Source organism: Syngnathoides biaculeatus, chromosome 6, assembly GCF_019802595.1.
Source record: "Syngnathoides biaculeatus isolate LvHL_M chromosome 6, ASM1980259v1, whole genome shotgun sequence".
Classification (NCBI taxonomy): domain Eukaryota; kingdom Metazoa; phylum Chordata; class Actinopteri; order Syngnathiformes; family Syngnathidae; genus Syngnathoides; species Syngnathoides biaculeatus.
Window position 1 is genome coordinate 16,688,063 of NC_084645.1, and position 26,628 is coordinate 16,714,690.

The 26,628-nt window shown below is 41.9% G+C and overlaps 1 protein-coding gene across 3 annotated transcripts in view; it reads left to right on the forward strand.

Moving 5' to 3' along the window:
• The first annotated feature begins 5,150 nt into the window (after nt 1-5,150).
• The window catches only part of hipk2 (homeodomain interacting protein kinase 2), an 85,270-nt gene continuing 63,792 nt past the window's right edge, over nt 5,151-26,628 (forward strand). For 2 of the 3 annotated variants that reach the window (XM_061822052.1, XM_061822054.1), the window contains exon 1: nt 5,151-5,519. In XM_061822052.1, coding sequence (XP_061678036.1) covers nt 5,501-5,519 — 19 coding nt within the window. In that variant the 5' untranslated portion in view covers nt 5,151-5,500. Of the gene's footprint in view, nt 5,520-6,438; nt 6,679-26,628 lie in introns of those variants that run through there. The other variant, XM_061822053.1, reaches the window with a different exon arrangement.

The window sequence follows — 26,628 nt, forward strand, 5'->3', positions numbered from 1 at the left end:
CCATATGGGTCTCAGTTCCTAATTGTCACGCAAGTGTAAAAAGATGGTGACAGTTACTATGAAACTAATGAGCATAATCCTGCGATGTTGTTCGAACTGAATTGACGTCTCATGTGGTCTTGCAGGAAGTAATACGTTGCCATTATGGATCACTACATTCTTCAGCTCAGATTTTTGTGCAATTTACAAGTCATCTGCATTTCCGGGCTTAATTCCAAATTGGGTCTCCGAATGGGTTGTTCGGCTTCAGACGATTCTCTGCAATCCACGCTCTCATCTTTCAAACGCCGTGCACGCAGCTAGGAAATCAGACTTTTCGAACTATTCGAAGCGGCAAGGCATATTAATGTCATAGTGACAATGACATCATCCCGTGTATTTTCTCAGACGTTACCAATCTCTCCCCATGATCAGAAAAAAAAACATAATACAAGTCTTTTCGCCAGCGGAGTCGTGAGCCAGTCGATGACTAATCTGACCTTTATGCGTGAAACAGGTGGAGTGCTGTGACATATTTAACAGACACCGGTTCTTGACAAATGATCAGATCTTCTTCTATCGTTCACTGAGTATAAACCCCATGGCTGTTTGCCATTCGGTTGCTTCACAGTCTTTGGTGTAGTCTCTCTCTGTTGACTGATCCTCTTGTTCCTCAAATAGAGAATAACTGCTGGTTTCTCTATGGAGGCTCACACGCTAACGCTTAAGTACACCGTTCACTGTCACTGTTTTGGTTTAAGATACACTATACCAAATAATAAGAAAAAAAACATCAACATTTCAGATTGTGAAAATAGTAAACCTGTTTGGCTGAGTCACATGTCTAGAAATGAGTCTGTTGGTTTACAAAAGCAAAATACTCGGTTAGTACCCTGAGCTCCACTCCCCTCCAATGCGGCCCAGAGAGTTGTTTGGATTGTACCCTGAGAAACTTCATGTCAGAGACAAACCCTCAGAAACACCAGAAGACTGCAACAACTTGAACACAGCTAGGAATGAACATCACTGAACAGGTACAGAGTGACACAGAACAGAATCTTACACAAAAACAACACTTTGAGCCTGTGAAAATGAATAGGGGCTACTGAGCAAGAAAAATTGTGCTGTTATCCCACATTCAAGAATCCAAAAGTCAACCATTGCTCAATTGTTTGATCGAAAAACAAAGCCAAGATTCGGCTGCATGGGTGTAATAAGGGAGGTCAAAGGTCAACTGAGAAGGTTTTCGACTGACATGAAAGGGTTTGATGGAAAAAGCAAAAGAAAACGATTTGTGCACCTTGTTATCCTTTGAGCATCACTTCGGAGATGCTATATGTATCAAACACCTACGGAAGTCAATTTTAGCATGAACTGAAGACCAGGAGCTGTCACGGTGGCTCAGCTGGAAAGTGTTGGCCTCACAGTTCTGAGGTCCCGGGTTCCCGGACCCGCCTGTGTGGAGTTTACATGTTCTCCCCGTGCCTGCGTGGGTTTTTCCCGGGCACTCCGGTTTCCTCCCATAGCCCAAAAACATCCAACATTAATTGGACACTCTAAATTGCCCATAGGTGTGATTGTGAGTGCGGCTGTTTGTCTCAATGTGCCCTGCAATTGGCTGGCAACCAGTTCAGGGTGTACCCTGCTTCCTGCCCGTTGACAGCTGGGATAGACTCCAGCACTCCCGCGACCCTTGTGAGGATAAGTGGCTAAGAAAATGGATGGATGGATGAAGACCAAGACCAAATATTTATGGAGTGAGCATAAGTATGATAATTCCAACCAACAACTTAGCTTTTTCAATTAATGATTTGATCAAGTCATTTTTTCATCCAACTCATATTTGTGCTTTCACCCCCCACCCCCCTACCCCCCACCTCTGTTGAGGTACATGATGTAGATCCATTTTTACTCTTATTCTTCTCTCGCATGTCACCTTTGTCTCTCGGGTCCTGTGATGCTGTATCATACTCAGCAGAGAGAAAGTCTTGACTCGACTCTTCTTAGATTTCACTCTGAAATGCAATCACTCTTACGCCATTTCTCTTTTTTCTCTCACTTGAATTCACCATTGCATTTGGCAACGGCTGTCTTGACACTTCTCAATGGAACGTTTTACTTCCGCATCGATGCATCGGGGATGTAAGTGCGTTGTCTCGTATATGTCACTGCTGTCTTCCTTGGTAAACCTGATTTGGAGCTTCGCTTTTCAATGTGCTTTTTGATGCAGAAAATGTTTATTTTGACCCGGAAATGTCGATGCGGATTTGCTTAATGCAAGCCTGGCGCACTTACGGAGGCAAGCGATGTTGTGCATCAGTGGACGCACATTCATAAAGCATTTTGCGTCCCTCGTCATTTTTGTGTCTACGACATGGGATGGCTACCAAACAAGATCTCTGGCCATGCATACCATTAAAACGAACTAACCCATACGACTTCTCTAATCTGGAGTTGTGTCTCGCTGGAATAAAATGGTGGATGCCCTACAATTTTTTTCTCCTTAATGGTTAGAAACTGAGCATTTGATTATGGGCCCAACTAAACATTGGGCACTTGTTTCAGGACACCCCTCTAAGATTTGACAAAACCACCTTTACACAAAGTGAGTAAACTCAAAATCTTGGCACTATATTTGACTCAAAAGCACATGGAGAATGTTACCAAAACTTTTGTTTTTTGTATTTCCATCTTAGCAATATCGCTATGAAATGGCTTGTTCTGTCAGCTCGATACTACACAGAGATAATAGTCCTCACATTTGTTTTGTCGCATCTCTACTATTGTAACTGGGTGATTTTTGGTCTTCCCATGTCTAGAATTAAAACCTTGCAGGTAATACAAAACGCTGCAGGAAGACTTTTGTCTACCTTGCGGCATTTAAATGCCATTGTAATGAACATTGCACAGTATCTTGCATCGTAATGAAAATCGTATGGCACCAGACTATGTGATAAATGTTGCCCACTTGACATCCATTGGAGGGTGGTCATTCTGGAAAGGCTCCCCCCCATATGGGGTTTTGAGATTTTTTCTTGCCTGATCGAGGGGTTTAGATTAGTCTGTCATTGCCAACGGTGGGCTTGTGAAGCCTTTTGCACTGAAGACACCAGAAGAAAAGTGGAAAAAAAAAGCACGGAGTTGTTTTCACTTCTGGGCCGATTTGTATGCGGTGTCGTCCATTCCAGTGATTACCAGCTATTCACACTCTTTTGAAAAATGCATTGGGTTGACACTTCTGAGGACCGGGGTTCAAATCCCAGACTGCCCGTGTGGAGTTTGCATGTTCTCACCGTACCTGCGTGGGCTTTCTCCAGGCACTCTGGTTTCCTCCCACATCCCAAAAGCATGCAACATTAATTGGACAGTCTAAATTGCCCCCAAGTGTGATTGTGAGTTTCGACTGCAGTCTGTTTCTACGTCCCCTGCGATTGGCTGGCAACCACTTCAGGGTGTACCCTTCCTCCTGCCCGTTGACAGCTGGGATAGGCTCCAGCACTCCCGCGATCCTTGTGAGGATAAGTGGCTCAGAAAATGGATGGATGGATTCAAGGCAATACAACCACTAATGTTTTCATGATCCTTTTTTACAACAATGAGTTTGACATAGTAAAACAAACAAAATCGCAGAATGGTTTCTGAGGGATTATGGAAAAAAATAAACAACTGATTTTGTAGGTGATGTGAGAACCAGTTTTGTCGAGGATATGGATAAAATACAGATTCTTGCCAAGCGGAGCAGATACATGATAATAAGCTGTTAGTCTTGTAAACTGATGATCAAGCATTAAAACGCTCTCTGTGCCTTACAGTAATCTACTTATCAATGCAGTAATTTCATTTGCACAGTTTGATTCAATGTCAATGAATAGGACCGTCCAACCCAGAAACGTAATACTGGCTTCTGATTTCTATGATTCAGGAAGTACTCATCTCACAACAAATATAACGATGGACGTCTGCACTATATAATATGGTCAATATAGGATTGATAAAAGAATTGAATTTTGCACAACACTGGACCTACATATATTGTTTGAGTAGATTTAGGAAATTATGACCAAACTCACAGATCCTGCTAATATGTATTTTCACTGAGAAAGTACAGTGCCAATTAACCGTCGAGAATTACATTAGTTTGGGTGTTGTTACTAAGCAAAGGTAGGTCTGCACAAACCCTGGGGGGCCTCCAAAATCTAATCTGATGCCTGTTTGAGAGTTACATCACCATGTAGATGAGCAACGGTCAGCTCTACATGGCGCATGTTTAGGCGTCAGGCTGTGTGTCGTGCGATTAGACGATTGTTACCAAAATGCTTTCATGAAAAAAAATAAAATTTAAATAACTACACGTATACACTGTTGTGGGATTAGAGTTTGAGACGGAACTTGATCTGCACTAATTCATCACTCTCTAATGTCCACCCGCAAGCCTGAGTCCACGCGTTTAATTTTGCGATTGGTGTGCATAATCCTGCGAGTGCAATTTAGTGTCGCTGCTAAATGACAGATTAACCACACTGGTGTGAGCCAATGTAATCCGATTCCATTCCAATTCATTCTGTGCAACTCTTGTGTCGTCATACGTTAGGCTTGTTTTAGGCAGTTGAAGGAAGACATGAGCAGACACAACACACACACACTCTCACGCACACAAACACACGCACAGCAAGCAAAAATGGAATTTGTGGCCCAAGCATTAGGTACATTAGTACAATGACATTTTGAGATGTATTAATGATCATATCATGATGATTGCACCAGGTTCACAGGGTAGATGACTGGTGAGCATCGGCCTCACAGTTATGTGGACTTGGGTACAAATCTGGGCTTGCCTGTTCAGAGATTGCATGCTTGCCTGTGTGGATTTTCTCTGGGTACTCTGGTTTCCTTCCACATTTATTTTTTAAGTTCCAATGGGTTATATTTGTCTGATATGATCTTGAACATTAAAGGAGGAAAAATGCAAAACTACAAATGATGGCACGTCATTCTAGATTTTAAAATAAATTCTCTCTCTCTGCTGTCTGTCTGTCTAATAATATCGATCAAGCAAATGACATTTTTTTTAAATCCACGTTTTCATGGCGATTGGTTTTCCTGGCGTCGCCCCCTCCCTCCCGCCCCTCCCACTCCCATCGACTCGCTCTACAATCGACTCGCTACCTCGCTCGTCCACCAAACTCGCTGCGCTCAGTCAGCCCTCTGCAACTTTTGCAGACTCCTCACTCCACAGACATGTCGCACAATAGCTGAATGTCAGCCCGTCGTCGTGGCTCGTTCTGGGCGCCTGCAGAGAGGAACCCACGCAGGTGGGCTTGTCGACATCGCGGCCGGAACCACCGCTTCAAAAACGCCCGGGACCAGATGGGAATTCGGAGCATTTTCCTGAATGAACCGGGCCAGTAATGCAGGAGACCGTCACGGTACCCTCGTCTACCGTTCAAGATGGCAGATTTTTGAGTTTTGAACGGATCTCTCTATTTATTGTTTGCCATGAGTAACAGAAGCCCTTGCACCGATGGCCCCCGTATACGAAGGTGAGTCCCGCCGTGCATGCGTGGGGTCCCATCGAAACGGAGAAGGGGGGGGGGGGTGCCTCGTACCCTCACGTATCTTCTCTTTCTGTCAAATCATCCCAACACGCTGAGTGTTTACTTTGTATTCATTCGAAACACTCGGCTGTAATGTTCTGGCCACTTGCTAAGCCTTTTAAAAACGTTCTGCGGCGTTTTAAAGATTAGTCAGAGCGCGGTGTTGTCAGACTGTTCAGCATGTTTTTACAATCTGTGTGCAAACACCTGCATAAGAGCCAACCGGGGCTCCTCGTATGAATTAAAAAGGCACACCAACCACTGCTCTCATTGCATTCCCCTCTCTTTGTTTTATTTCGTATTCCTGTTCAGTCGAACATGAAAAGGTCTTGCTGTGCCTGACTATATCGATGCCACTGTATGCAAAGATATATGTATATATATATTTAAAAAAAAACACTATATTTGCTATGTCTGCAGCGACGTGACCCCCCCCCCACGCTGAATAATTTGAATGCTCATCTTTTTTGCTGCCACTTCCTTTGCAATTTTGACAATCCCGTCAGGCTCTGACGAGTGCTGTAATTCCCATAAAGTGAACTCCCATACTATCGTGCTCAAGTGTGTTGTAAATGGAAAGCAAAATGCCAACGGCTCGCTCATTCCTCGTGGGTGATGTTCGGAGTCTGCTGTTTATTATTTGAAAACGCGCTAATGAAGTAGACCCCGTACTGTAGATGCATTGCATGTACAAAAGACGCGACTACCTCACCTCTTCCAGTGTTCTTTTACTAAACGACGCGCGCCTGCATTCTTTATGCAAATGACAATGCGTCACAAAGCAAATAATGACCCCTGATGTCTCTAATACTGTGTTTGTTTAGCCTTACGTTACCGAGTTTACTCTATAGTCCCTCTGCTGGCACCAAAGTGAACATCTTTGTTTTTAGTACCACTCAGGAGTGCAATTCAAAAGTCGCAACTGAATTGAGGTGACGACAAATTGCTGAGCATCAATCGTGATCCTCCTTGCAAGACTGAGCTGTATTTTTTTTTCCTTTTTTCATTTAAGGTTAGGGTTTTTTTTTTTTTTAAGGTTGCTTTGAGGCTCGGGTTTTTTCCTGACATGTAACGGAAAGTTGAATTTGAGACACCAGTGCAAAAGGTAATTAGTGTAAATTACATTGCCGGCTTTTGCCTTTGCCTGTGAGGAAGGGGAAGAAAGGGAAGAAAAAGATTCACCGAGGGGGGAATTAATTACCTTGCCTGTTCCCCCTCAAAGTTGGAGAGGGCTGTTATGTGCAGCTGTCATGGAAATGACCAGTCTCGCCTTTGGAAACAACATATTCGGGGGGCCTTAACGTGAAGTCATGTTAATTTTTTCTCCATGGCTATAGGGCATCGATTAGTCTAAACGTGCATGATTAACTATTTCCTCCCATAGTTACATTTATCAATTGACAGCAGACACTTCTTGTTTTTTGGGTGAGGGTTTCAATCAAGATCAAAAATGAACAATATTGTTAGTTAGAAGCGTTATGTGAAAAAGACATAACCAGTTAACATGAAACTTGAGTATCAGACTCACTTTTGTTGTGACTTAGGTTGTAGTTGTAGTTATGGTTTCCCACAGGGGCCCATTAAATGTGGAATAAATGTATAATTGCCTCATCATATCCTTAAATATACAATTGAACCACAGTTTTCATATGCCCTTGTTTTTATATGATACTGTGGTCATCTTTTTTTTTCAGTTTTGAGACATCTGCTTGGTTTTCATAAAGTTGAATGTGGTCCCAATGACAAATGCATCCGCCTGCCCATGTCACTCCTCTTGTCGTAAAATGAGAAAAAAGGAAAACATTTCTCAACACTTTTAAAAGCGAAAATTATAAAGGGCAGGCCGAATCTGCCCCTCAGGCGGCAAAGCCAGGTGGCTAAAAATGCTGAACTATTGGTTCAAAGCCAAGCAGGATTTGCAGAAGTACTTAAAACCATAATGGTGAAGGGTATTGTTTTGAAATTTGTTGTAGGACTATACAAAAATAATAATTTTAAAGGAAGAGAGAAATGCTGTAATGTTTCATGGAAATTTTGCCCAAGCACTCGTGCAGCCCTTGTGAGGATATGTGGCTCAGAGAGTGGATGGAGGGATGGAGGTTGGGAGAGGTACAAATAATTTTGTCCGGTTAAAGGCTCATTGCCACACCATTTATTTTTTTTTTATAGTCTTTGAAGTCCTTTTATCTGGTTTGCAAAAATGAGTTGGGTTGAAAATCTCCAGGATGCCCTTATTCCAGTTATTGTAGTTGGTCTAAAATGCCTGGGAAGTAAGATGACTGCATTTCTCATAAATATTTATGTAAATAAGCTTTTGTTCTGATTGGATCACAGTTCTATCTTATTTTGAATATGGAAAACAGCTGAGCTCTGATTGGTAATTGGTGATATTTTCTCGTGTTGTGGTGACCAGATGTTGATAGCGAGGTCTTCTTTTGATGTTTCTTAGTCGACTTTTACTGAAGCATAATTCATGAAGCGTTGGGGGATTGTTTGCCCACGAATAGGGAACGTGAGCGGAAATGACACTTGGTGACTCACACCCACACATTGATCGATATAATCTTGGTCGCCCTGAACGGTAATCCTGTGTAGGCTTTTGAGGTTGCAGATACAGTATATTGGACCTTAACACTTTTATTAAACCGTAAAAAGATCCCATCTTCAAAGAGTAGCAATCAAGGACGAAAGCGGGTTGCAACAGAAAGAAAGTGTGGGTGGGAATAAAGAGAAGAGTGGAGATCTATTGAGAGGCTCACTTCTTCTCTCATTCACTCGAATGTAACCAGAACGTTACGTACGCATCGTTCTCGTGGACATTTTGATGAATATGACGGCAAACCTTGCTATTTGCCAGCTGGGTCTGACTCGTGAAATGTTTTTTTTTTTTCTCAGCATAAATGAAACCTGAGGTTGACAAATTAATCCTCCACAAACTGTGCATGATCACAGCACAACTCGAGTTCACAAACTGACACCTAATTCTGATCTGCTCGTTTTCCCTCCCTTTTGCATTTCATCGGCTATTCAATACAATTGACAAACCGCATAGATGTCAAAAACTTAAACCAGGTCACAGACTTGGCTTGATACACGTTATGCATGAAATAGAGGGAACAGGATTTTGACAGTGTGAGAGCTTTGAGAAACAGGTGGTTAGAAAATGTACTGCACCATGCAGTGGTTCTGGGTTTTAGTCTCAACTCAGCCTCACCTGTGTGGAGTTTGCATGCTCTTAATGCTTGTGTGGGTTTTCCAGGTCCTCACGTTTCCTCCCACATTCCAAATCCATGTGTTTTAGGTTAATTACAGACTCTAAAATTGTCAGTAGTTGTAAATGTGAGTGTGAATGGTTGGTATTACGTGCACTGCGATGGACTGGCAGCCATTCCAGGTTGCCAAAGTCAAGGGATGGGATAGGCTACTAGCCCACCTGCATCACATAATGACGAGAAGAGAGATAGAAAATGGTTGGAAGGAGTTTGTGGGGACCCCCCCGAAAACACACTTTTTATCTAACGTTAGTGGTTCTCTCTTAAAGTGGACCACCTCATTTCCCGCAAAAAAAGACCAATCATTTGTCACTTGCTATCACATGCACCCAAAAAAATCAAATATCACCTTCCCCAATGTCTTCACTTTTGTCTGAAGACTTTTATTTCTCTTTCCGCTGTTTAAACTATAATTCAAGCATTCCTTTCAACACAGGATACAATAAATGGGATAGTCCATTCAGTTCTGCCATCCTCTGTGAAGCAAGAAGTGGGATAAGACATGGTTGGAGATGATGTGCTCAAATTTTTCCCCTCTTTTGTTAGAATAATTTGTTTCTGTCTGCCATTTGAGTTCCAATTGTAAAATTGCTTTCAACACCAGGTTCAAACAGGTCCACCTATTTATCTGACATCATCATCATCTGTGAATCTGGACGTGGCCTGCTCACATACCCATTTTTGTACGTTTGTATTTACAGAGCAAATTAGGCAATGTAGTTATTTTCGTCAATGTTCCTGTCGCTTTACCCTTAACCCAATTGTGTTTGCCTTTAGTCCAAGCAGATGCTTTGTTTGGGGGTTTAAGTGCATACACTCATATATACGGTATAATATGGTGTACTGTATATTCCGTCACCTGTTTGCTCAGTGGACATCTGCTCATAGGTCAAGCAGTATTCCATTGAGGATTCATTTGTTCTGGCCCAGACAGATGGACAAAGTGTGACTCAGAGCCTGCTGAGGATGAAGGTTGTCACTGGCACCCCAGTGTCAGTGGCAGATTGATGTTTGATTAATCCACCCACACAGCCACTGATGGGGCTTTTTACTTTGCGTGATCTATACAAAAGGGGAATGTACACTTCCCTGACTTGGAAGGAAGTTTCTCCTCATAGGACAGAGCAACTTTCCCAGAAATGACTTGCAGCTCTATCTCTCCCCTTCCTCCGCTCACCCTTGTTTGGAGCCGCTTGATTGATCTCTTCCTCATCGGCCGCGACCCAGGCTTACAGTCCAAGGTTGTGCCTTTTTAAACCTTAATTAGAATTGCAGGAAGCGCTCTCCGGGCTTTCAGAGTCCACAGCCGGGCCACACCTTGTGGCTATGGATTCCCAATCGTTAGGCGGGGTGTATTCTCTTCAGGCCTGATGACAGAGGAGAACATAAATGTTACCTGATGGTAGATTGTAATCATCGCTCTGGATATCTCTTCAGGTGCCACAGTGGTCACCTGGCCATATACAGGAAGTGAAAATGGCAGAAAATGTTGGCCCTATTTATAGTTTGGTATTGTACTACTATGTGCTTTTTAGTTGATCTCCCACACTTCTGCGGAGACATTGTGTTTGTTGAAGCTGGTTTTGTGCATTCAACCAAGAACTTTATTTCGATGCTTTCAAAAGCTCTGCCTGAAGGTGCTTGAGCAGATCCCTCAAATTCTTCCACAGCAAACTCATCTAAAGAAGTCTTGCTTTTCACAGGGTTAGGGTACACCAAACATAAAATCACAATAATCATAGAATCATAAATAACCAAATGAAACCTGCATAGCTCCCTTCCCTTTGACACTTCACATACAGAAGGTACAGCATTTTATTTGGTCTTGGTGGAAATTGTTTGAAGCTGTTACAAGATGAGAGAGAAGCAAACTTTAAATCTCCCGAGACAAATATGAGGGCACCGTGATGACAGTTGTTGCAATCACAACGTGCATTAGGTCATCCACGTTTGGTACAAGCTAAGTTTGAAAGTAAACACGCAACTAGTTTTTTAAGAGCCCGAAAGTTCATCCATTGGCAAGTAACCCACATACAGAAAGATTGGTTCCATTCTGGAGTCCACTTTAGTCGTGTCTCTCGACGGTCATTCTTCACCAGATCTCCTCTGGGAGACACTCGGCTCCACATTGACGGCGTTCCTCGCGTCGCAGCTTCTCCATCCGTACTATTTGACAAAGTCCGATAGTGTTGACATTTTCTGATGAACAAAAACGGGGCTGTTGTAAAAATGCTTCCTGTGAAGGCACAAAACAACAAGCACCCCGGGGGTCCCAGCAATCAGAATCGAATGGCGACATTCCAATACGCGCCAACGTTCTCCTTAAAAAATAATTCTAAAAAAAAAAAAAAAGATGCTGTTGCAAACATGCTGCCACGAAGGCACACAGCATCAACCGCTGATATTGTCCTTTAACAACAGACAAAACTAAAAACAGTCCGCAACGGGTCTGCAAAACGTGCAATCCTCTTTTGGGCTTCTTGGTGACCTGGCAACTTTTCAGAAAGTGGCCTGCTCAGAAATGGTTCTGAAAGTGGATAAGCTATGGAAGTGAAAGAAGTAAAGCCCAGTGTTTTTTTTTTTTTTTGTGCGAAAGCATTCAGTGGATGAGATGAAATGCAAATTTTTTGTGCTAGAGACCTGGAAATATTTGAGGTCTCTCAAAATAGTTTTTGTGTTCAAGGGTTTGGGAAACAGATGAGGTTAGACAGGATGGAAGACACGGTGGTGCCACAGGAGGCCCAGTCTTGAATTTGAGCATTGGCTATTTCAAAAGGGGCAACTTATCTGTTTCTGCCTTCAGTATGTGACCCCAATACTCTTTCGATGCGTTTTTTTTTTTTTTGACCATACACTTGAAGTGCTTCAGGGTCTTTATGATTCTGATGCTCTCTGCAGTCACTTGAGTCTTCTATTTTAGTGTTCTTGACACATTTTGCAGACCTTTGGAAAACTCTGAAAGTGTGGCTGTCTCCGCCACATCAGTTGCTGACAGTTCATTTAGATCAAAGTGGAAGAGTGAGTGTGTTGAAGGCCCCTTTCTCTGCTTTTGCACAGTTGATGCATGGGTGTCAGTTTAGGCAACAGCTGCTTCTGGCTCTGACTAGACATAATGGACCCCAGTATGTAGGACAGATGACTCTATTGGGAATCACACCAGTTGCTCTACCTGCAGATCTACAATTAAGACACAGTCATATTTTATTAAAATACAGGTACATGTAATTTAATAATAATGGCATAATAACACAAAGTTTGTCCCCTAATTAAATGTCAACTTTTTACTAAATTGATTGACCTGTGCAATGTATTGATATGTCTGTCTGAAGATAAGGATACTTTCATTTTATGATTTTGTTTTTCATTAGTCAAATGGAAGTAATCTGAAAACTGAATGCAATTGCATATCACTGTGCCGTTTCATTGCATGAACGGTGCAAGTGTACCTCTTGATGTGGCCAAGGTGTCAAAAGAGTATTCAAGTGTAGAAGTGCGCATAAAGATGTTTACTGTACATGTTGTTAATGAAAACTTGAAAATTTTTTTTTTTTTTTTTGCCCTCTGGGAATAAGTAGATGATTATCTATGATTGCTTGCTTTTACTAGCGTATGTGTTGTTTTGAAACAGATTTGTAGCATTTAGGAAAATGTATCCCTTTTGAAGTTCAGGCGTCAGCATGATAAAAGCGAAAAATCTGATGAATGTTGTTCTTTGTCGCTAAACGTGATACCGTGAGTAACTGCTCAATGGTGTAATTAAGTACGATAGAAAGAGGTTCTGTACTCTCTGACACATCATGTGCTTTGATGTGAGCCAGGGTTCAAACAAAGAGTTACACGTTACCATGTGAAAGTGAGAGAATAAGACCTTTTGTTGGGCCCATTAAGCAATAATTACACAGGGATTCCGACAGCAGGTACGTCAAACTCAATCGGACTGAAGGCCAAAATTCAAATAACACTTTACGTTGCTGGCAGAACATGATAAACATGTCACTGAATGTTTTTAAGCATGAATGTGAATGGGATAAGGATATGACAAAATATTATTCCAAACTTAAATGAAACAAAAAACCCTGATAGAGAAAAAATTCAGGAATTGTTGGAATTATCACTCATCAAAAATTAAAATTTTCATTGCTCCAATGGCATTTTGTCAGAACTGCATCTTAGCAAACTCGGGAATAATCATGGGCACCCTACGGGAAAGCAGCTGTTGCGCTGTATGATGGGATTTGTAGTTTGTGTCAGCATTTCACATTATACCATTAAAAAGTGATTGACATGTCGGAAAAGGGGGGGGGGGTTCTTAGCATGCTTTGCTGTAGTCATAATTATCACATTTGACTGTTATCATGCTTTCGACAGACTCTGTGCAATGTCGTTTCTAATCTATTGCTGCTTTGGTGGAGGTGAATGTGGCACCCTGAGTTCCATTACACTGGTTTTACTGCAGTTTACCACTTGTATGTTTGAGTCATATATAAGCTTGGTGACCCTGAGAACAGCCAAGACACGACTGTAGATGTTCACAATTTTTTTTTTTTTCCCACGCTAGCTGTGTGAGCCTGTTCCACACTACTTATCAACCAGTTGTATACTGGGCTAGGAGTTTAACACATATCCCATAGGGAAAAGTCACTTTGTGGGCAGATCATGTCAAATAGGTTTTTAGGGTGTACATATATTGAAGCATATTGCGAAATGTCATGACTGCACATTGCATGCTCAGTTTGCCATCTCTCATCAACTACTAGTGAGCCTCTCAATCCCCCCCCCCTCTCTCTCTCTCTCACTCACACGCACACACACACACCATGTTTGCCAGCCCCACCTCGTATGCATATCTTTTATCTGTCCCTCCATCCTGCTCTGTTTGTTGATAAGCCGACAGGCCATTGGCCAGCACACATGGTGCCCATGTGACACTTTAGCAGTATTCTGATTGCCAGACTGTACAGCACGTGTATCATGCGTGTGTATGTGCGTGCGTGTGCTGGCTTGATAAGGTGGTTTGGCGACTGCAGCATCTCTACCCTCCTTAATCATGACCCCCCCCATCTCCCATTAACTTGGCGCCATCGTCGAGCCTTGTCTGCTTGCTTTGTTCCATCACTAATCCCCCATACCAAAACCATTACTTGTATTTTGGTATTTATTGTCCCAGGTCATAATCCCTTTCTTTTTCGTTTTTTTTCTCGTTCTCTATTTTTTTGTTCTTAGAAAAAGATGCCCTGGCTCCTTCTACCGCTGCAACATTCTGCCTTGTCCACTTGAGTCTTGTGTCATGCATTAAGTACAACTAAAAGCAAAAACCCCCAAAAAATGAAAATAAAATTGAACCAAGTCCCTGAAACACTTAAACGATTTTTTTCAATTTCTTAAATTTGTCTTTTAGTTCATTGCGTGAAACTGTTGATTTAGTGCAATTGAGGCAAAATGGGGTGCACGACGTGATTACAAAGAGCAGAGCCACTGCCGATTTAATCTAAACTAGTTTGTAGTCTGAAGAGTTATTTGATCTCAGCTATCGGAAGTTGAGCTAAATCCATGCACAGCTCCCTGATTGAGCATTATTCTGTACTACACAAGACTAGCATAGGTCAGTAGTCAGTAATGTACAAAATGTCATCGAATTCTCATTATTAGGATTAATCAACTATTACCTTAAGATGAGTGAAAAACGCTTTTCAGACATTTGATGACTCGTTTATATACGCCTTCGTGTTCTAAGAAAAAGACAGTTTTAGTGACAAGATGGGACAGATTGTGTAATTATTCAGTCAGCGCAAAACCGTAAGAATGGATGCAATCCACTCAACGGACGACAGTTAGAGCGACCACTCCGTGGGCCAAGCTCCACTCTTAAGTCGAGCTGCCCACTCTGAACGAAGCGGAAGGGAGGGCTGCAGCTTTTGCGGCTTCTTCACAGATGGCTGCAGGTACAGCGCCGTGCTTGGCTAATCACCAAAGAACTTCAAAGCTCAAACCAGTATTCAGGCCCATTACTGCCCAAAGCCAGGAGGCCAGCAAGAAGGCAACAGACAACAGTCGGGTCTATCAATAGTGTCAGTCAGTGGGCGAGGAGTCAAACTTTGTCTGTGATCGCACAGGCCAATCGGTTTCATCCAAATGTTTTAATCTTGTTGGGTTTTAAAATTATTGTGAAGCAACTGCGCATGACCTTATATTAAAAACACAAATAATATGATCTGGTGTTTTTTTTCTGTTAGCATGAGTAAGCAATGTTACAAACAAAACTGGCAGCACAATGGGCTTTTAAAACCTACTGTAAGACTTCTGAGACTTTTCAATTTGAAAAGTTACATTTTAAAATTGTCAAAGTAATCCAAAGAGTAACATTTACAAACAGGTCACCACCACTGCAATGTTGATGTACAACGAAACCTTATTTGCAACTATCCATCCATCCATTTTCTTTCCCGCTTATCCTCACAAGGGTCGTGTGGAATGCTGGAGCCTATCCCAGCTGTCATCAGGCACAAGACGGGGTACACCCTGAACTGGTTGCCAGTCAATTGTGGGCACATGCAGAGAGACAAAAGTCGCACTCACAATCACACCCAGGGGCAATTTAGAGTGTCCACTTAATGTTGCATGTTTTTGAGCTGTGTGAGGAAACCGGACTGCCCGGAGAAAAACCCACGCAGGCACGCAACAAATGCAAACAGAGAACATGCAAACTCCACACAGGAAGGGCCGGAATTGAACCTGGGTCCTCAGAACTGTGCGGCCAACGCTTTACAGCTGCGGCACCGTGCAGCCTATTTGGAACTAAGTCAATGATATTTTTTCTGCATTCAATTTCTCAGGATTATTATCTAACTAATTCAGAAGCTTTGTCACTCTATTATATACAAAATTTCCCTTTCAGCCTATCTTTTTTCATTTCTGTAGTTGTATGAGAGTGTGCACATTATTCACTCAACTATTTGGAGCTTTTGTGCCCATAGCACCCGAATAGGTCAATTTCCGTGATGTTTTGTTATCTTAATATGTCGCTATTCATTCCGCGTATACCTAACACCATTTAGGAACAGAAGCAGCAGTTGATTCATCTAATCCCGTGTATGCTGCAGCATTAAAATGTGTTCAGTTCTCTTGATGATCTGCATAGGAATGGCCAACCGTCAATTCTTGTTTTAAAAGTCATTGCCTCTTGTTTTTCCCAGTATGCACTTGTATTGGACTCCTATTGCCCTAAATATATAGTAAATCACTTCCAATTTCCAAAGATAAAATAGTTTGCATTTTCCAGTTAGAGGGGAGCCAGCAACACCCATCCTGTATCAACTCATGTGAATGGACTTTTTAAAGATTGTACATGCATGCTTTAGGGAAACCTTGGTGACACAGCGTCTTGAAGAGGTCCCCTTTCAGTCTGCGGCCCCAGCCCATTTTGATAACATTGCCCATACCAGGATCACATTTGTGGATCTCGGTGAGTCTCGGTCAGATTCACTGGAATGCATTTCTAAGAGCCATCCTTGTGGGATCGGATCACCCAAGATGCTTCAAGCCAATCCTCACTTCAAAGCTGGAGGCCCATCGAGGCCAGCCACCCGCTCAGCTCGACAGGCTTTTGAACTGACCCCCCCAGTTCAACCACACAGACAACGTGGCAGCGGCATGGGAAGTGACACAGGCTGAAAAGTACGCAGAAATAGAAAGACGGCAGTAATCGAGTGGGGTGAAGAGATGAACCCCCTCTACTGGGGCCCATGGGCCTCCGGGCCACTGGCAGAAATTAATGGGGGAGGGGAGGACTGTCACTAGGGTCGTCGACCCTATCATCTGCTTTTGCCGGTCTCATTCCTACATCTGGACTCACATCTCCTGTGCTTTTCTGATGAAACACAGCAGCTGGTTGCTCAAACAAAACACGCTTCTTCCCTCTGACTGTGGAAGAGGTTGACCCAGAAAGAGAGCCTAAAGTTCACTTTAAAGAACAGTGACCCGTCCTGTTTATGATACACATTACCAATGTGCCTTTAACTTGCGTTCATCACCCCAATGGTCATGGAAAATGACTTCCCATTTAGCCCGTTGGGAACTGGAAGTGTTGGATCAGATGTCAGGCTGCAGGAGCAGGTCCGAACTTCTTATGGATCGCGTTTCTTCCACATTGTGCAAGTGACAAGAGTTAAAGATACAATATATACGCAAGCACGATCCCATACATGGTGGCTGATATTGGCTGCTGTCTGTCAACAAAGGCTCAAAAAAGTGATGCACCAGAAGTACGATTCTCAGACTGAATCGGAATGCTGATTCGGCAAGCCGTATTTGTTGCCTGTGCTCTGGACACTTGCCATGTTTACTGCGCATCGTCAAGTGGATTAAGGACACATATGCCTGGCTGAATTATTAGCCAAGCTTGCGTCTGTGTGTGGTGTAATAGTACTGTAGGGTACAGTGGGCTTCCTTACTTCGCCAAAGTACAGCAGGGAGGATTAAAAAGAGGAAGATGAGGCAAGATTAAGGTAGTACGTTAATTTAATATGGAAGCATTAACAAAGCAGAGAGTACAAAATCAAACATCTCATTACATAAGTGGTCCAAATGGTGTGTTTTGTAGTCTTTGTGGGCCCCAAGAAAGAGCTTCACACCCTCTGGTGAAATATCACATACGCTTGTCGCCCGGAGAGGCATGTGCAGCATCTTCGCTTTGTTTTTGATTGCATAGGGGAGGTGGGAGGGTGCCCTGAGAAACCACATCGGGGACATATGAAGTGTACAAGCTCTGATGTGAGACACATGGGGCCTGTGTGGCTCCCTGGTCGTAAATGATATTTCCCATCGTCAGCATTTTTCACGATCCGACATGTGATGGCTTTTTTGAAAGATATCCTGCTTTTAGGCTTGCGAGTAACTGTGCGACAGATCAGTCCAAGGATCCCCCCCAACCCTTCCGCTTTCTAAACCCTGTTATTTCTTTGATGTGCCTCTTCAGCAGTTGGCTGTGTTTTGGAAATACAGGAAGTGAAGGTCCTGTCTTGTGTGTGGCTGGTCCCCAAGGTTCCTTTTCAGGTTAGACTGGTTCCTTGTTTGTCAAGGTTCATCGCAAGGTTCCAGAGGGGTGGAGCTTTTCATTAATCCCCTTGGGTGTATGTTTTGGGGTGGTGTTTTACTCAACGTTGTTGCTGTTTAGGCATCAGCGTTTTGACATATAGTGTCGTTGAGGAGGGCGTTGAGAAGCTTAAAATTTCATGAAGCATTTGGCGATTGTCAGAAAATACACGTCTGGGGATTTGGGGTGGGGTGGGGGGTGATGTTCGGCTCACCTACTGAAAGGGGCATGCAAATGGAGAGTGTATGTGCGGTGAAGCTGAGCCAGCAGGACAGGCAAAATACCAGCTGCCTCTGGATAATCATGCAGCAACAGACTGTGACTTTATGAACACACCCAAAACAATGCTCACTCGACTGTTCCGAGGGACAGTAATGCCTCTTTTTCAAACCTTTCTAAGAAAAAAATAACACCAACACAAACATAGTGTCTTTTATCTCCAAATTGATTTTCAGGAAAAAAAAAAAACAATTGTTTGCGTTATTAAGCATTTTGTAGGCAATGACAGCAAGCTGTTTTCAACCTTTTGTTTTCATAATTCATACAATAAATAAATATTTGGGTGACAGACCTTTTCCAGGGTTACAGCAGTATACTGCAGATTGTTAAAAAATAAATAGAATAAAAACGTGAAAAAGAAGTTTAAAATAGGATTAAATATTGTGTATGATATAGCAGCAGGTTAAAAAAAAACTGCCACTGGGCTAAATATGTAAAGGACACCATGCCCAATGGAAAGCAACAATTTATCCGAGCCATCAGCAAGATGTTGAATGCTTTGTACTATATGTGTGTTCTCTGGTGCAATTCAAGCTTTAATTTTCAAACCTTCATTTTCCCCCAAAACTATTTTCCTATTGGAAATAATGATGTGTAAATTAATGTACCTATTCTACGGTTCCAGGCACTGTTTCTTTGCTGCCGTCAGATTTCCTCAGTGGTTACAATTTTTTTTTTTTTTTTTATGGCAGAGTCACAGAAATACATAACAGGTGCTAAAGTAATCTGAAATCTCATAACTAACTCTTTCCGGTTTCATTCCACATTACCAAAACATGCAACATTAATTGCACACTCTAAATTGCCCCTAGGTGTGATTGTGAGTGCGACTGTGTGTCTCTATGTGGCCTGTGATTGGCAGGCAACCAGTTCAGGGTGTACCCCGCCTCTCCCTGCGACCCTTGTGAGGATAAGCGGCTAAGAAGATGGATGGATGGATTTTTGGATTGATGGATGACCTGAGGAGCATCTGACTTTCCACCTTCATTAAAAGTGATTTAAAAGAAGTGAAACGCAGTGGATGAGCCAAGATGACTTAGTGGTCAGGACGTTTGCCTCACTCCTCTGCATCCTGGGTTTGAATCTCGACTCCAACGCTCCTATATGACGTTTGCATGTTTCTGTGATTCTGTGGGTTTTCTCCAGATACTTCACTTCTCTCGCACATTTCAAAATCAATGCATATTGGGTTCATTGAAGAATGCAAATTACCCGCAGGTGGGAATGTAAGATTGGGATGCTGTTTTGTCAACTGTGTATGTGGCCTAGGATTGATTGGCCACCAGAACCCGTGTATACCTGACTCATGCCCAAAGTTAGATGGGATAAGCACGATCCCAGCCATGACCCTAATAAGTGCAAGCGCTATGGAAAATGGATGGCTGGTGATACAGAAGATTAACAGAATTTGAACGCCGCAATGTTTTAAGTGTTTTTCTTTAATGTTGTTATATATATGAAATACCCTCCCCCAATTTGTCATGACCTTTTTTTTTGTCCATACCATGTTCCTCTTTAGTTTTTTCTTTTTTCAAAATATTTGTCAGCCCATAACACTGTTCAGTTTATCCACAATTCACCGAAATACAATGCTGCTGAATTATAGCAATGGTTAGAGCACTGGTTTGGTAAACCAGGGGTTGTGGGTTCATATCCCACTGGGGCCTCCACTCTCTGAGAAGGGTTGTGTCAGGAAGGGCATCCGGCGTAAAAATTGTGCCAAACATATATGTGCGTTCATCTGAGATGACACGCTGTGGCAACCCCGAAAGGGACAAGCTGAAAGAAAACTTAAACAATCAAGGGAATGAAAACTCACCCCCCAGCCCCTGTGTCTGCGTTTTTAATTCTGTCTTTTCCTTGCATCATTGCTATTTTTTTTTTTTTTTTAAGTAATTCCCGCCACTGTATAACTCTCAGATTTTGCCACCGGGACTTTCAATTTCCATTAAAAAACAAATGTCTAATTTAACAAGTTGATCGCTTCAGCAACAATTATCTCATAGACTTAATGTGTAGTCATGAATGCTTCAATGATTTGCTGGGCACAAAAAAAGCTTACATTCTTCGGTCCCCTCACTGTAAGCTTGTTGTTACCATCTCCTCCTGCTGTGGGCATTTCATCCTGTATACAGAAGAGATAAGGGGGGGGGGTGACATGACGCCAGTTGTTTGTGTATGTTCTTGTCCTATCGGCATCATTATAAGTCACGTTGTTTCTGTGTCGTTGCCTTTTGTCCTCCACTTCCTGAAATGCAGTCCTTCTGAAACCTTGGCTACCTGGGGCCACTTGTGTTCACTTTCACAATCAAAGCTCATATATCTGTCGGTGGCTATAACACGAGACCTAACACACAGCCCTTTTCAATGCACCTTTCCCATTGTTTCCTTTCACCCATGATGTACTCGTTCAAATCTTTCTCTCATGCCCTTCCCACGTGTTGACAACTTTTCTGTGCCGTGTCCCGCTGTCATTGTGGATGGATCCTGTGAGGAAGTAGGATATAGGGAGTTGTTTCTCATGGTTTGTTCAAGATAAGTGTCTATGTGTGGCTGCTTATCAGGTGTGAGGCCCTGCGAGTCTCAACGAGCCACCATAATTAAGACTGGGCACCATTTAATATTTGCAGTGAGGCTCGGTGTTGGTTTGGGCGGGATTTAAGTGAGGGTGTGCATTTTATACAGTAAATGTTTAACTAAAGTATGTTTCTAGCTTGCTGCTTACCTTTTATCTTTGTTTCTGTTGCTGCACCAACAGCATTTATTACCCTCGCAAAGCAGAAAATTGTGAGAGCAAGAGATTTTTTTTTGATTACTCTTTGTTGCAAAAAACAGAACCCATTTCTGTGACACATGAAGGTTTGACGCAATGTGCCGAAGCAGAATTGATCACATTCAGCTACAAATCCGGATTCAAGCCATGATATGAAGAATTTCTTTCCTTTTTTCATCATTTTTGTCACAATGGAACTTTCCCGCCCACCTCACAATGCAAATGATAGAGTACTATTTGTATCATTCTTCGCATCTTACGTCCTCCTCCATTAGTTTGAAAGTCCTAAACGAATAGACGAAAAAGTTTTTACCTTCCTACACCAGAACCAAAAATAGTATAGTACCTTTTGTCTCATTATATTTTGTCATCATCCATGAAGCAGAAGGTGGTCCAGAAATAAGAACACACATGTACCTCTCAATTGTTAACTTAAAATGATTTGTTTCCTCAACTCTTTCCTTCCTTCCTCTCTTCATTTCTATTTTATTTTACTCTCTCCGTGAGGGAAGAGAAGGACTGTTCTTTGTACACTTGTGACACTCGTGATCTGATTAATAAGAAATCCAGCTGAAGCAGAGCAACCAGCTCTGCCACCATCGGTTGCGTGCCTGGTGAGCCTGACCTTGCAGTATAAACAAGTCAAATGTTTTCCCTCACAAAAGGCATTTATGGGCACACTCAAAAGAATTGTAGTGGCCTTATCTTGCCACATTTGTCAGGGGGAGTTAACACAGCTAAGGAACGAACTACGATTGTATGGCGTAGGATGCGTTTGTGTTCTTCTTGTAAAGATTCTGCTTTACAACTATTGTTGTTGTGTTGAGGAAAAAAAAAAAAGAACAACCCAACAATAAGTTGTAATCATTTTACACTCATGCAATTTTTGTTGCACACATGGCATATTTTTAGATCGAGTTGACCATCACAGTTATTGCAAGTATTAAGCTGATTTATGAGCCATTTACGTTTGTCCAAGAACAATGATAATTGCTTTGCCAGTTGTCCTTTTGTGAGATGAATCTGCTCTCTTTTATGTGGATTTTAAGAGAGATGAGGGAACTTGCCAGGCCTGATGGCGCAGCGGCCTAGATGTCAGTATCTTCCTGCAAGCTTGCGTGATGCATTGCTCTATAAATAAGCAAGAGATGAGAGTGCTAAAAAAGCAAATAGGATGGTCAATACAGTAGTATCCACGGGCGAGTGCGAGTGCCTGTGCAGGGTCAGGCACCAGCACCACGCCCGATTGCTCTATATGGAAAAATATGATCCTCCACAGAATGTACAGTATTTCAGGAGTCTTTTGAGCCCTCAAAAGTTGTTACCATAGCCACCACTACCATTACTACCAGTGTTTTGTTGTTGATGAAACAATGGAGGAAGAAGTAAAAACATGCAAATGATCAGTTGAGAATTTAACATATTAGACTGGCTGGAAGTAGTGTGCAGATAGATAGCCCTGTAGATACTACGCCAAGTACACTTTAATGAGCAAAAGTATTAGTGAATACATTAGTCCATTACACCTGCAGGAAGTGAAAATACATGACAATATGGAGTTGTTCCACCTTTTCAAATATGTATGACAGCTTCTGCTACTACAGGAAAACTTCCTGAAACTGTGTGTCTGTGGGGTTTTTTTTTTTTCAATTTTTTGAGAAGAACATTTGCGACATTTGGCCTAGCTCACGGTCTCAGTTAAAATTTCATCTCAAAGATGTTTGGAATTCTTCCACACCAAACTCACCCAACCGTGATTCCTTAGTTATGCATCGTCATGCAAGGAGAGAAAGGGGAGCCGATACTCTGTTGTTGTAGGGTCCGAATCGTTGGGCGCCTAAAGTCACTCATCTCACAAAAACTCACAAACTCATTCTATCTTGGAGTGTGGGCACACGGCACACATTCCATATATTTAACTCGGCTCACAAGAGAACAATGTACCGTTTGTTGCCTCTTTAGCTCGCCATTCCCACTTTCTACCCATGACTAATCAACCTATGCTATTACATTGGTGGAACACTTGGATTGATTTTAAATCGATCAGTCATGCCTGGACAGTGGAACACCAGGATGTTTTTTTTTAATTTTTTTACTCACACTACAATATAGTATACTATTGCAAAGCGCTACTCTATGCCATTAAGGAGAGTAGAAGTGTCAAGTGTACACCCAACATTGGTGATAACATTCTTTGTCTACCCAGTAAGAAGTCAATTCATTGACTAATAAGTTGTCCTTCCCCCAGACGGACTCTGGCGAGCTCCACAAGTACTCCAAATATATGCAGTCACCATCTCTACATGAATGCTGTCTGTGGATAATCTCCTAGGCGATGGCTATTGTCTCCTTTTGCACCTATCCAATGCAGTGCAGGCTGAGCATGGAACATTTGCTGCTTGCCTCATATTTACACTGAATAAGAGATTTAACCACAAACCGATGAAAAACGGGTTTGCATACTCTCAAACAAAACTCGGGGCTAGTGAAAATAAAGAGTGTCTTTGTAGTAGAGGAGAATTTGTATTTTTACATGGTTTTTCATCAGTGGGAGTCGAAATGACACATTTATTAAAAGTGTGCAAACGGAAGCAGGTCACGGATAAAATGTCAGAACCACTTCATGTTCTGATCTCCTCTCGTATTCAGGCTGTCCCTCGCATGGTATGTAGCCCTGATCCTCCTAAAAAGAAGATTAACAACCCCCTGAGAGAGACGTAATCTTTCTGAAAACATTGACTATTACCATTTCAACATGTTGCCTCAGAACAGTGGAAAATGAGTCTCAGGAATCCTTAATTGCAGTCCGTTCAGTTAGGTATGCTTAATGGAAAATCTTGGCTCCTGAAAGCATTTAAACTCTGTCAATGTGTGGCAAAGGACCTTTACAGTCTTACAAGGTAGAAAAGTTCAGTAACTAATGGAAAATATTTTCAAGCTTACATCTTCATTATGCATTATGGTTGAAATTCCAAAATCATGAACGTGTCTGATATCTTCACGAGGTTCAGGAGCTGTGCTGAACAATGAAAATATAATTAGTTACATTGTTGGCCATGTGTGTGTCGTCGTGAGATAACATTCCAGCCATATGACATCTTACTTTTGGTTCATTTAATTACTGTACTTATTTGTGGTCCACAGGCCTCAACACTGCACTTTTTGTACTTTTACGTGCATGGCAAAACAAAAACAAAAAGGCAATTGGATGCACATTCATAACAAGGCAGGCCTGTTTAGTCCACACGCTCTTCTAGTTTCACAGTTTAACTAGTTTTAAGGAACCTGTTGGCTTTCGGTTCGTCGCACCAGGCAGCCAGTATCAAGTGAACTCATTAAGCACAATTTTGCATCTAAGTCACAGTGATTTGGGCCCCTTTAAAGCTAAAACATTTCCCTCATTACGCTTGCTGATATGATGGAATTTTCAAGAATGAGTCCTGGCTGTCTCTGTGTCCATCCATCTATCTTGGTGACCGTGGTTGTGATTATCCTGTCTGGCTTTCAGTCACACTCTGTTGACGCAACCCATCATTCAAATTTTATTTAGAGAAAAGTACAGGCATAGGATTTGGTAATCCAAGAAGCGACATCTGGCCTACTGAGCTTATGTGATTAGCAAAGAGCCTTGCCCCTAATAGCCTCACGGATGTTCTTCATTACCTCTCTGGACAATCCATACCTGCAGACCTGTCAGTATTAGGTGGAACAAAAACAGCATCCTGATGATCATGCAGAGACATGAATATAAAAAGCTTTAGTACCTAATAGAGGACACTTGGAACTATTACGTTAGCCATAGGGTTTGTCAGGCTTACTGTAAACCCTGTAATGTGCGCTACAGTTAGAATCCTACAGCATTAGGCCTAAAATCAGATGACTGGAGAGATGGTGGCAACGTCCGTGCAAATCCAGAGCGGAGACAAAAATGGAACAGGGAGAGTTTGTTTAAAATACAAATCCAGAAAAGTATGATAGAGGGTCAGTGTCTTTTTTTTTTTTTTTTTTTTTTTTTTTAAAACAGCACTAATCATGATCACCACTCGGGACAAAGTGATGAGGCCTTTACCCATGCCCTCTGCTTCCTGTTCACCAAATAAGTTCAATAAATATGCATGCTTTCCCTTAATGTCATAAGAATATACACTATTTTCCAGTTTTGAGATGATGGAAAGAAAGAAGTGAAACAAGGCTTTGTCCTGCTGGATGGACGTGACCTTTTCTGTTTTACATTTTAATGTGATACATTTACATTGGACATAAATATCCTCAGACATGATTTGGTCCCATGGACTTGAACTAATGGACAAATGTGAGCAGGAGAGTGCTGCAGCACAGAAGGATGTCCCCAACAGTTTGAGGGTTGGACCCTTGCTTAAGACCACCTACAAGTTCAAGAGCATCCTATATTTTTGGGCTGTAGTGTCATGAACCAAAGACAAACAAATGCACATATACCTTAGGGTTGGGTAAAATGATCGTTTTGTCAATGTGTTGCAATACTTCCCCCTCAATTCAATATTAATTTGGCAAATTCTCTGAATCAATTCATCTCCTGGCCAGTGGGGGTTGCATTGCGTGTAATTTTTGTTGTATGGACAGAAGCTGCACTCGACCATACAAGAACAAAGTGGGACTAAGCAAGCAGCTGAGGCAGTGTGTACACGTATAATTTAGTGTCTTGTACTTTTAGATGTGATATTTGGGGTAATTTTTGATTCCTCTGTAAAGCTGGAACACAAAAAAGACACTTGAATCTGGATAAGCAATCCCATCATGAAACAGTTATTGTTTTGAAGCTGTTCACTGAGTTAAAAGAGCAGTCTTGAAGTATTGATATCACCAGAAAGATTGGTTTTTATGTGATGGGTGGACCTCTAAAGTGACTGACCCCTACACACGTAACTACCACTTCTCATTTCATTTTTAACGAGTGTCAAATGTTCAGCAGAATAAAGCCCTGCACAGAAGCAATATGTAAGGAAATAGAAGGCAGCAATATTGTGAGTTTATTGACAAGAGGCAGAAACGAATAAGGATGCGCCAAGAAAGTACCAAATTAATGTACTTAATGTACTTTTCTCAAGTGACGTAGCAGCGCTGACGTAGTAATATGTTTCTGTTATGGCTCTCTAGTGTTCTATTTGACAGTATTTTCCTCTATAAACATTATTTATTATAGGCTATAAAACCCGGTTCCAGCCATACCAATGTAACGGGTGTACTACAACTGTACCACCCAATAACTTAATTTCGGATCAGTTTTTTACATTTTTAACAATCTCCTTTTTCTTCTTTTCTGATTCTCCTTTTTTAATTCTTGTTGTGATTCAATTGATTTGAGAAATACAAAAACAAAGAGAAAACTTCCTCATTGAGACTCATTATGTATTGGATTTTACAAGCGTTCTAGTCCCTACTCTATTGACAAACGTAAAACTTTTTTATTTCTCAGTCATGTCTTAGGTTTTTATACATTATGTATCTGTCATCGCTCATTGGAAGGGCGAAAATATACAACTGCGTTACAGGGATGTGGGTGGGCAGAATTTAAGTGACCAAGTGCGGTGGGGCCTGGCCTTTATAAAGAGTTACAATCAGGCATCAGTTAATCAGTAATGAAACATAATGTGTGTATTT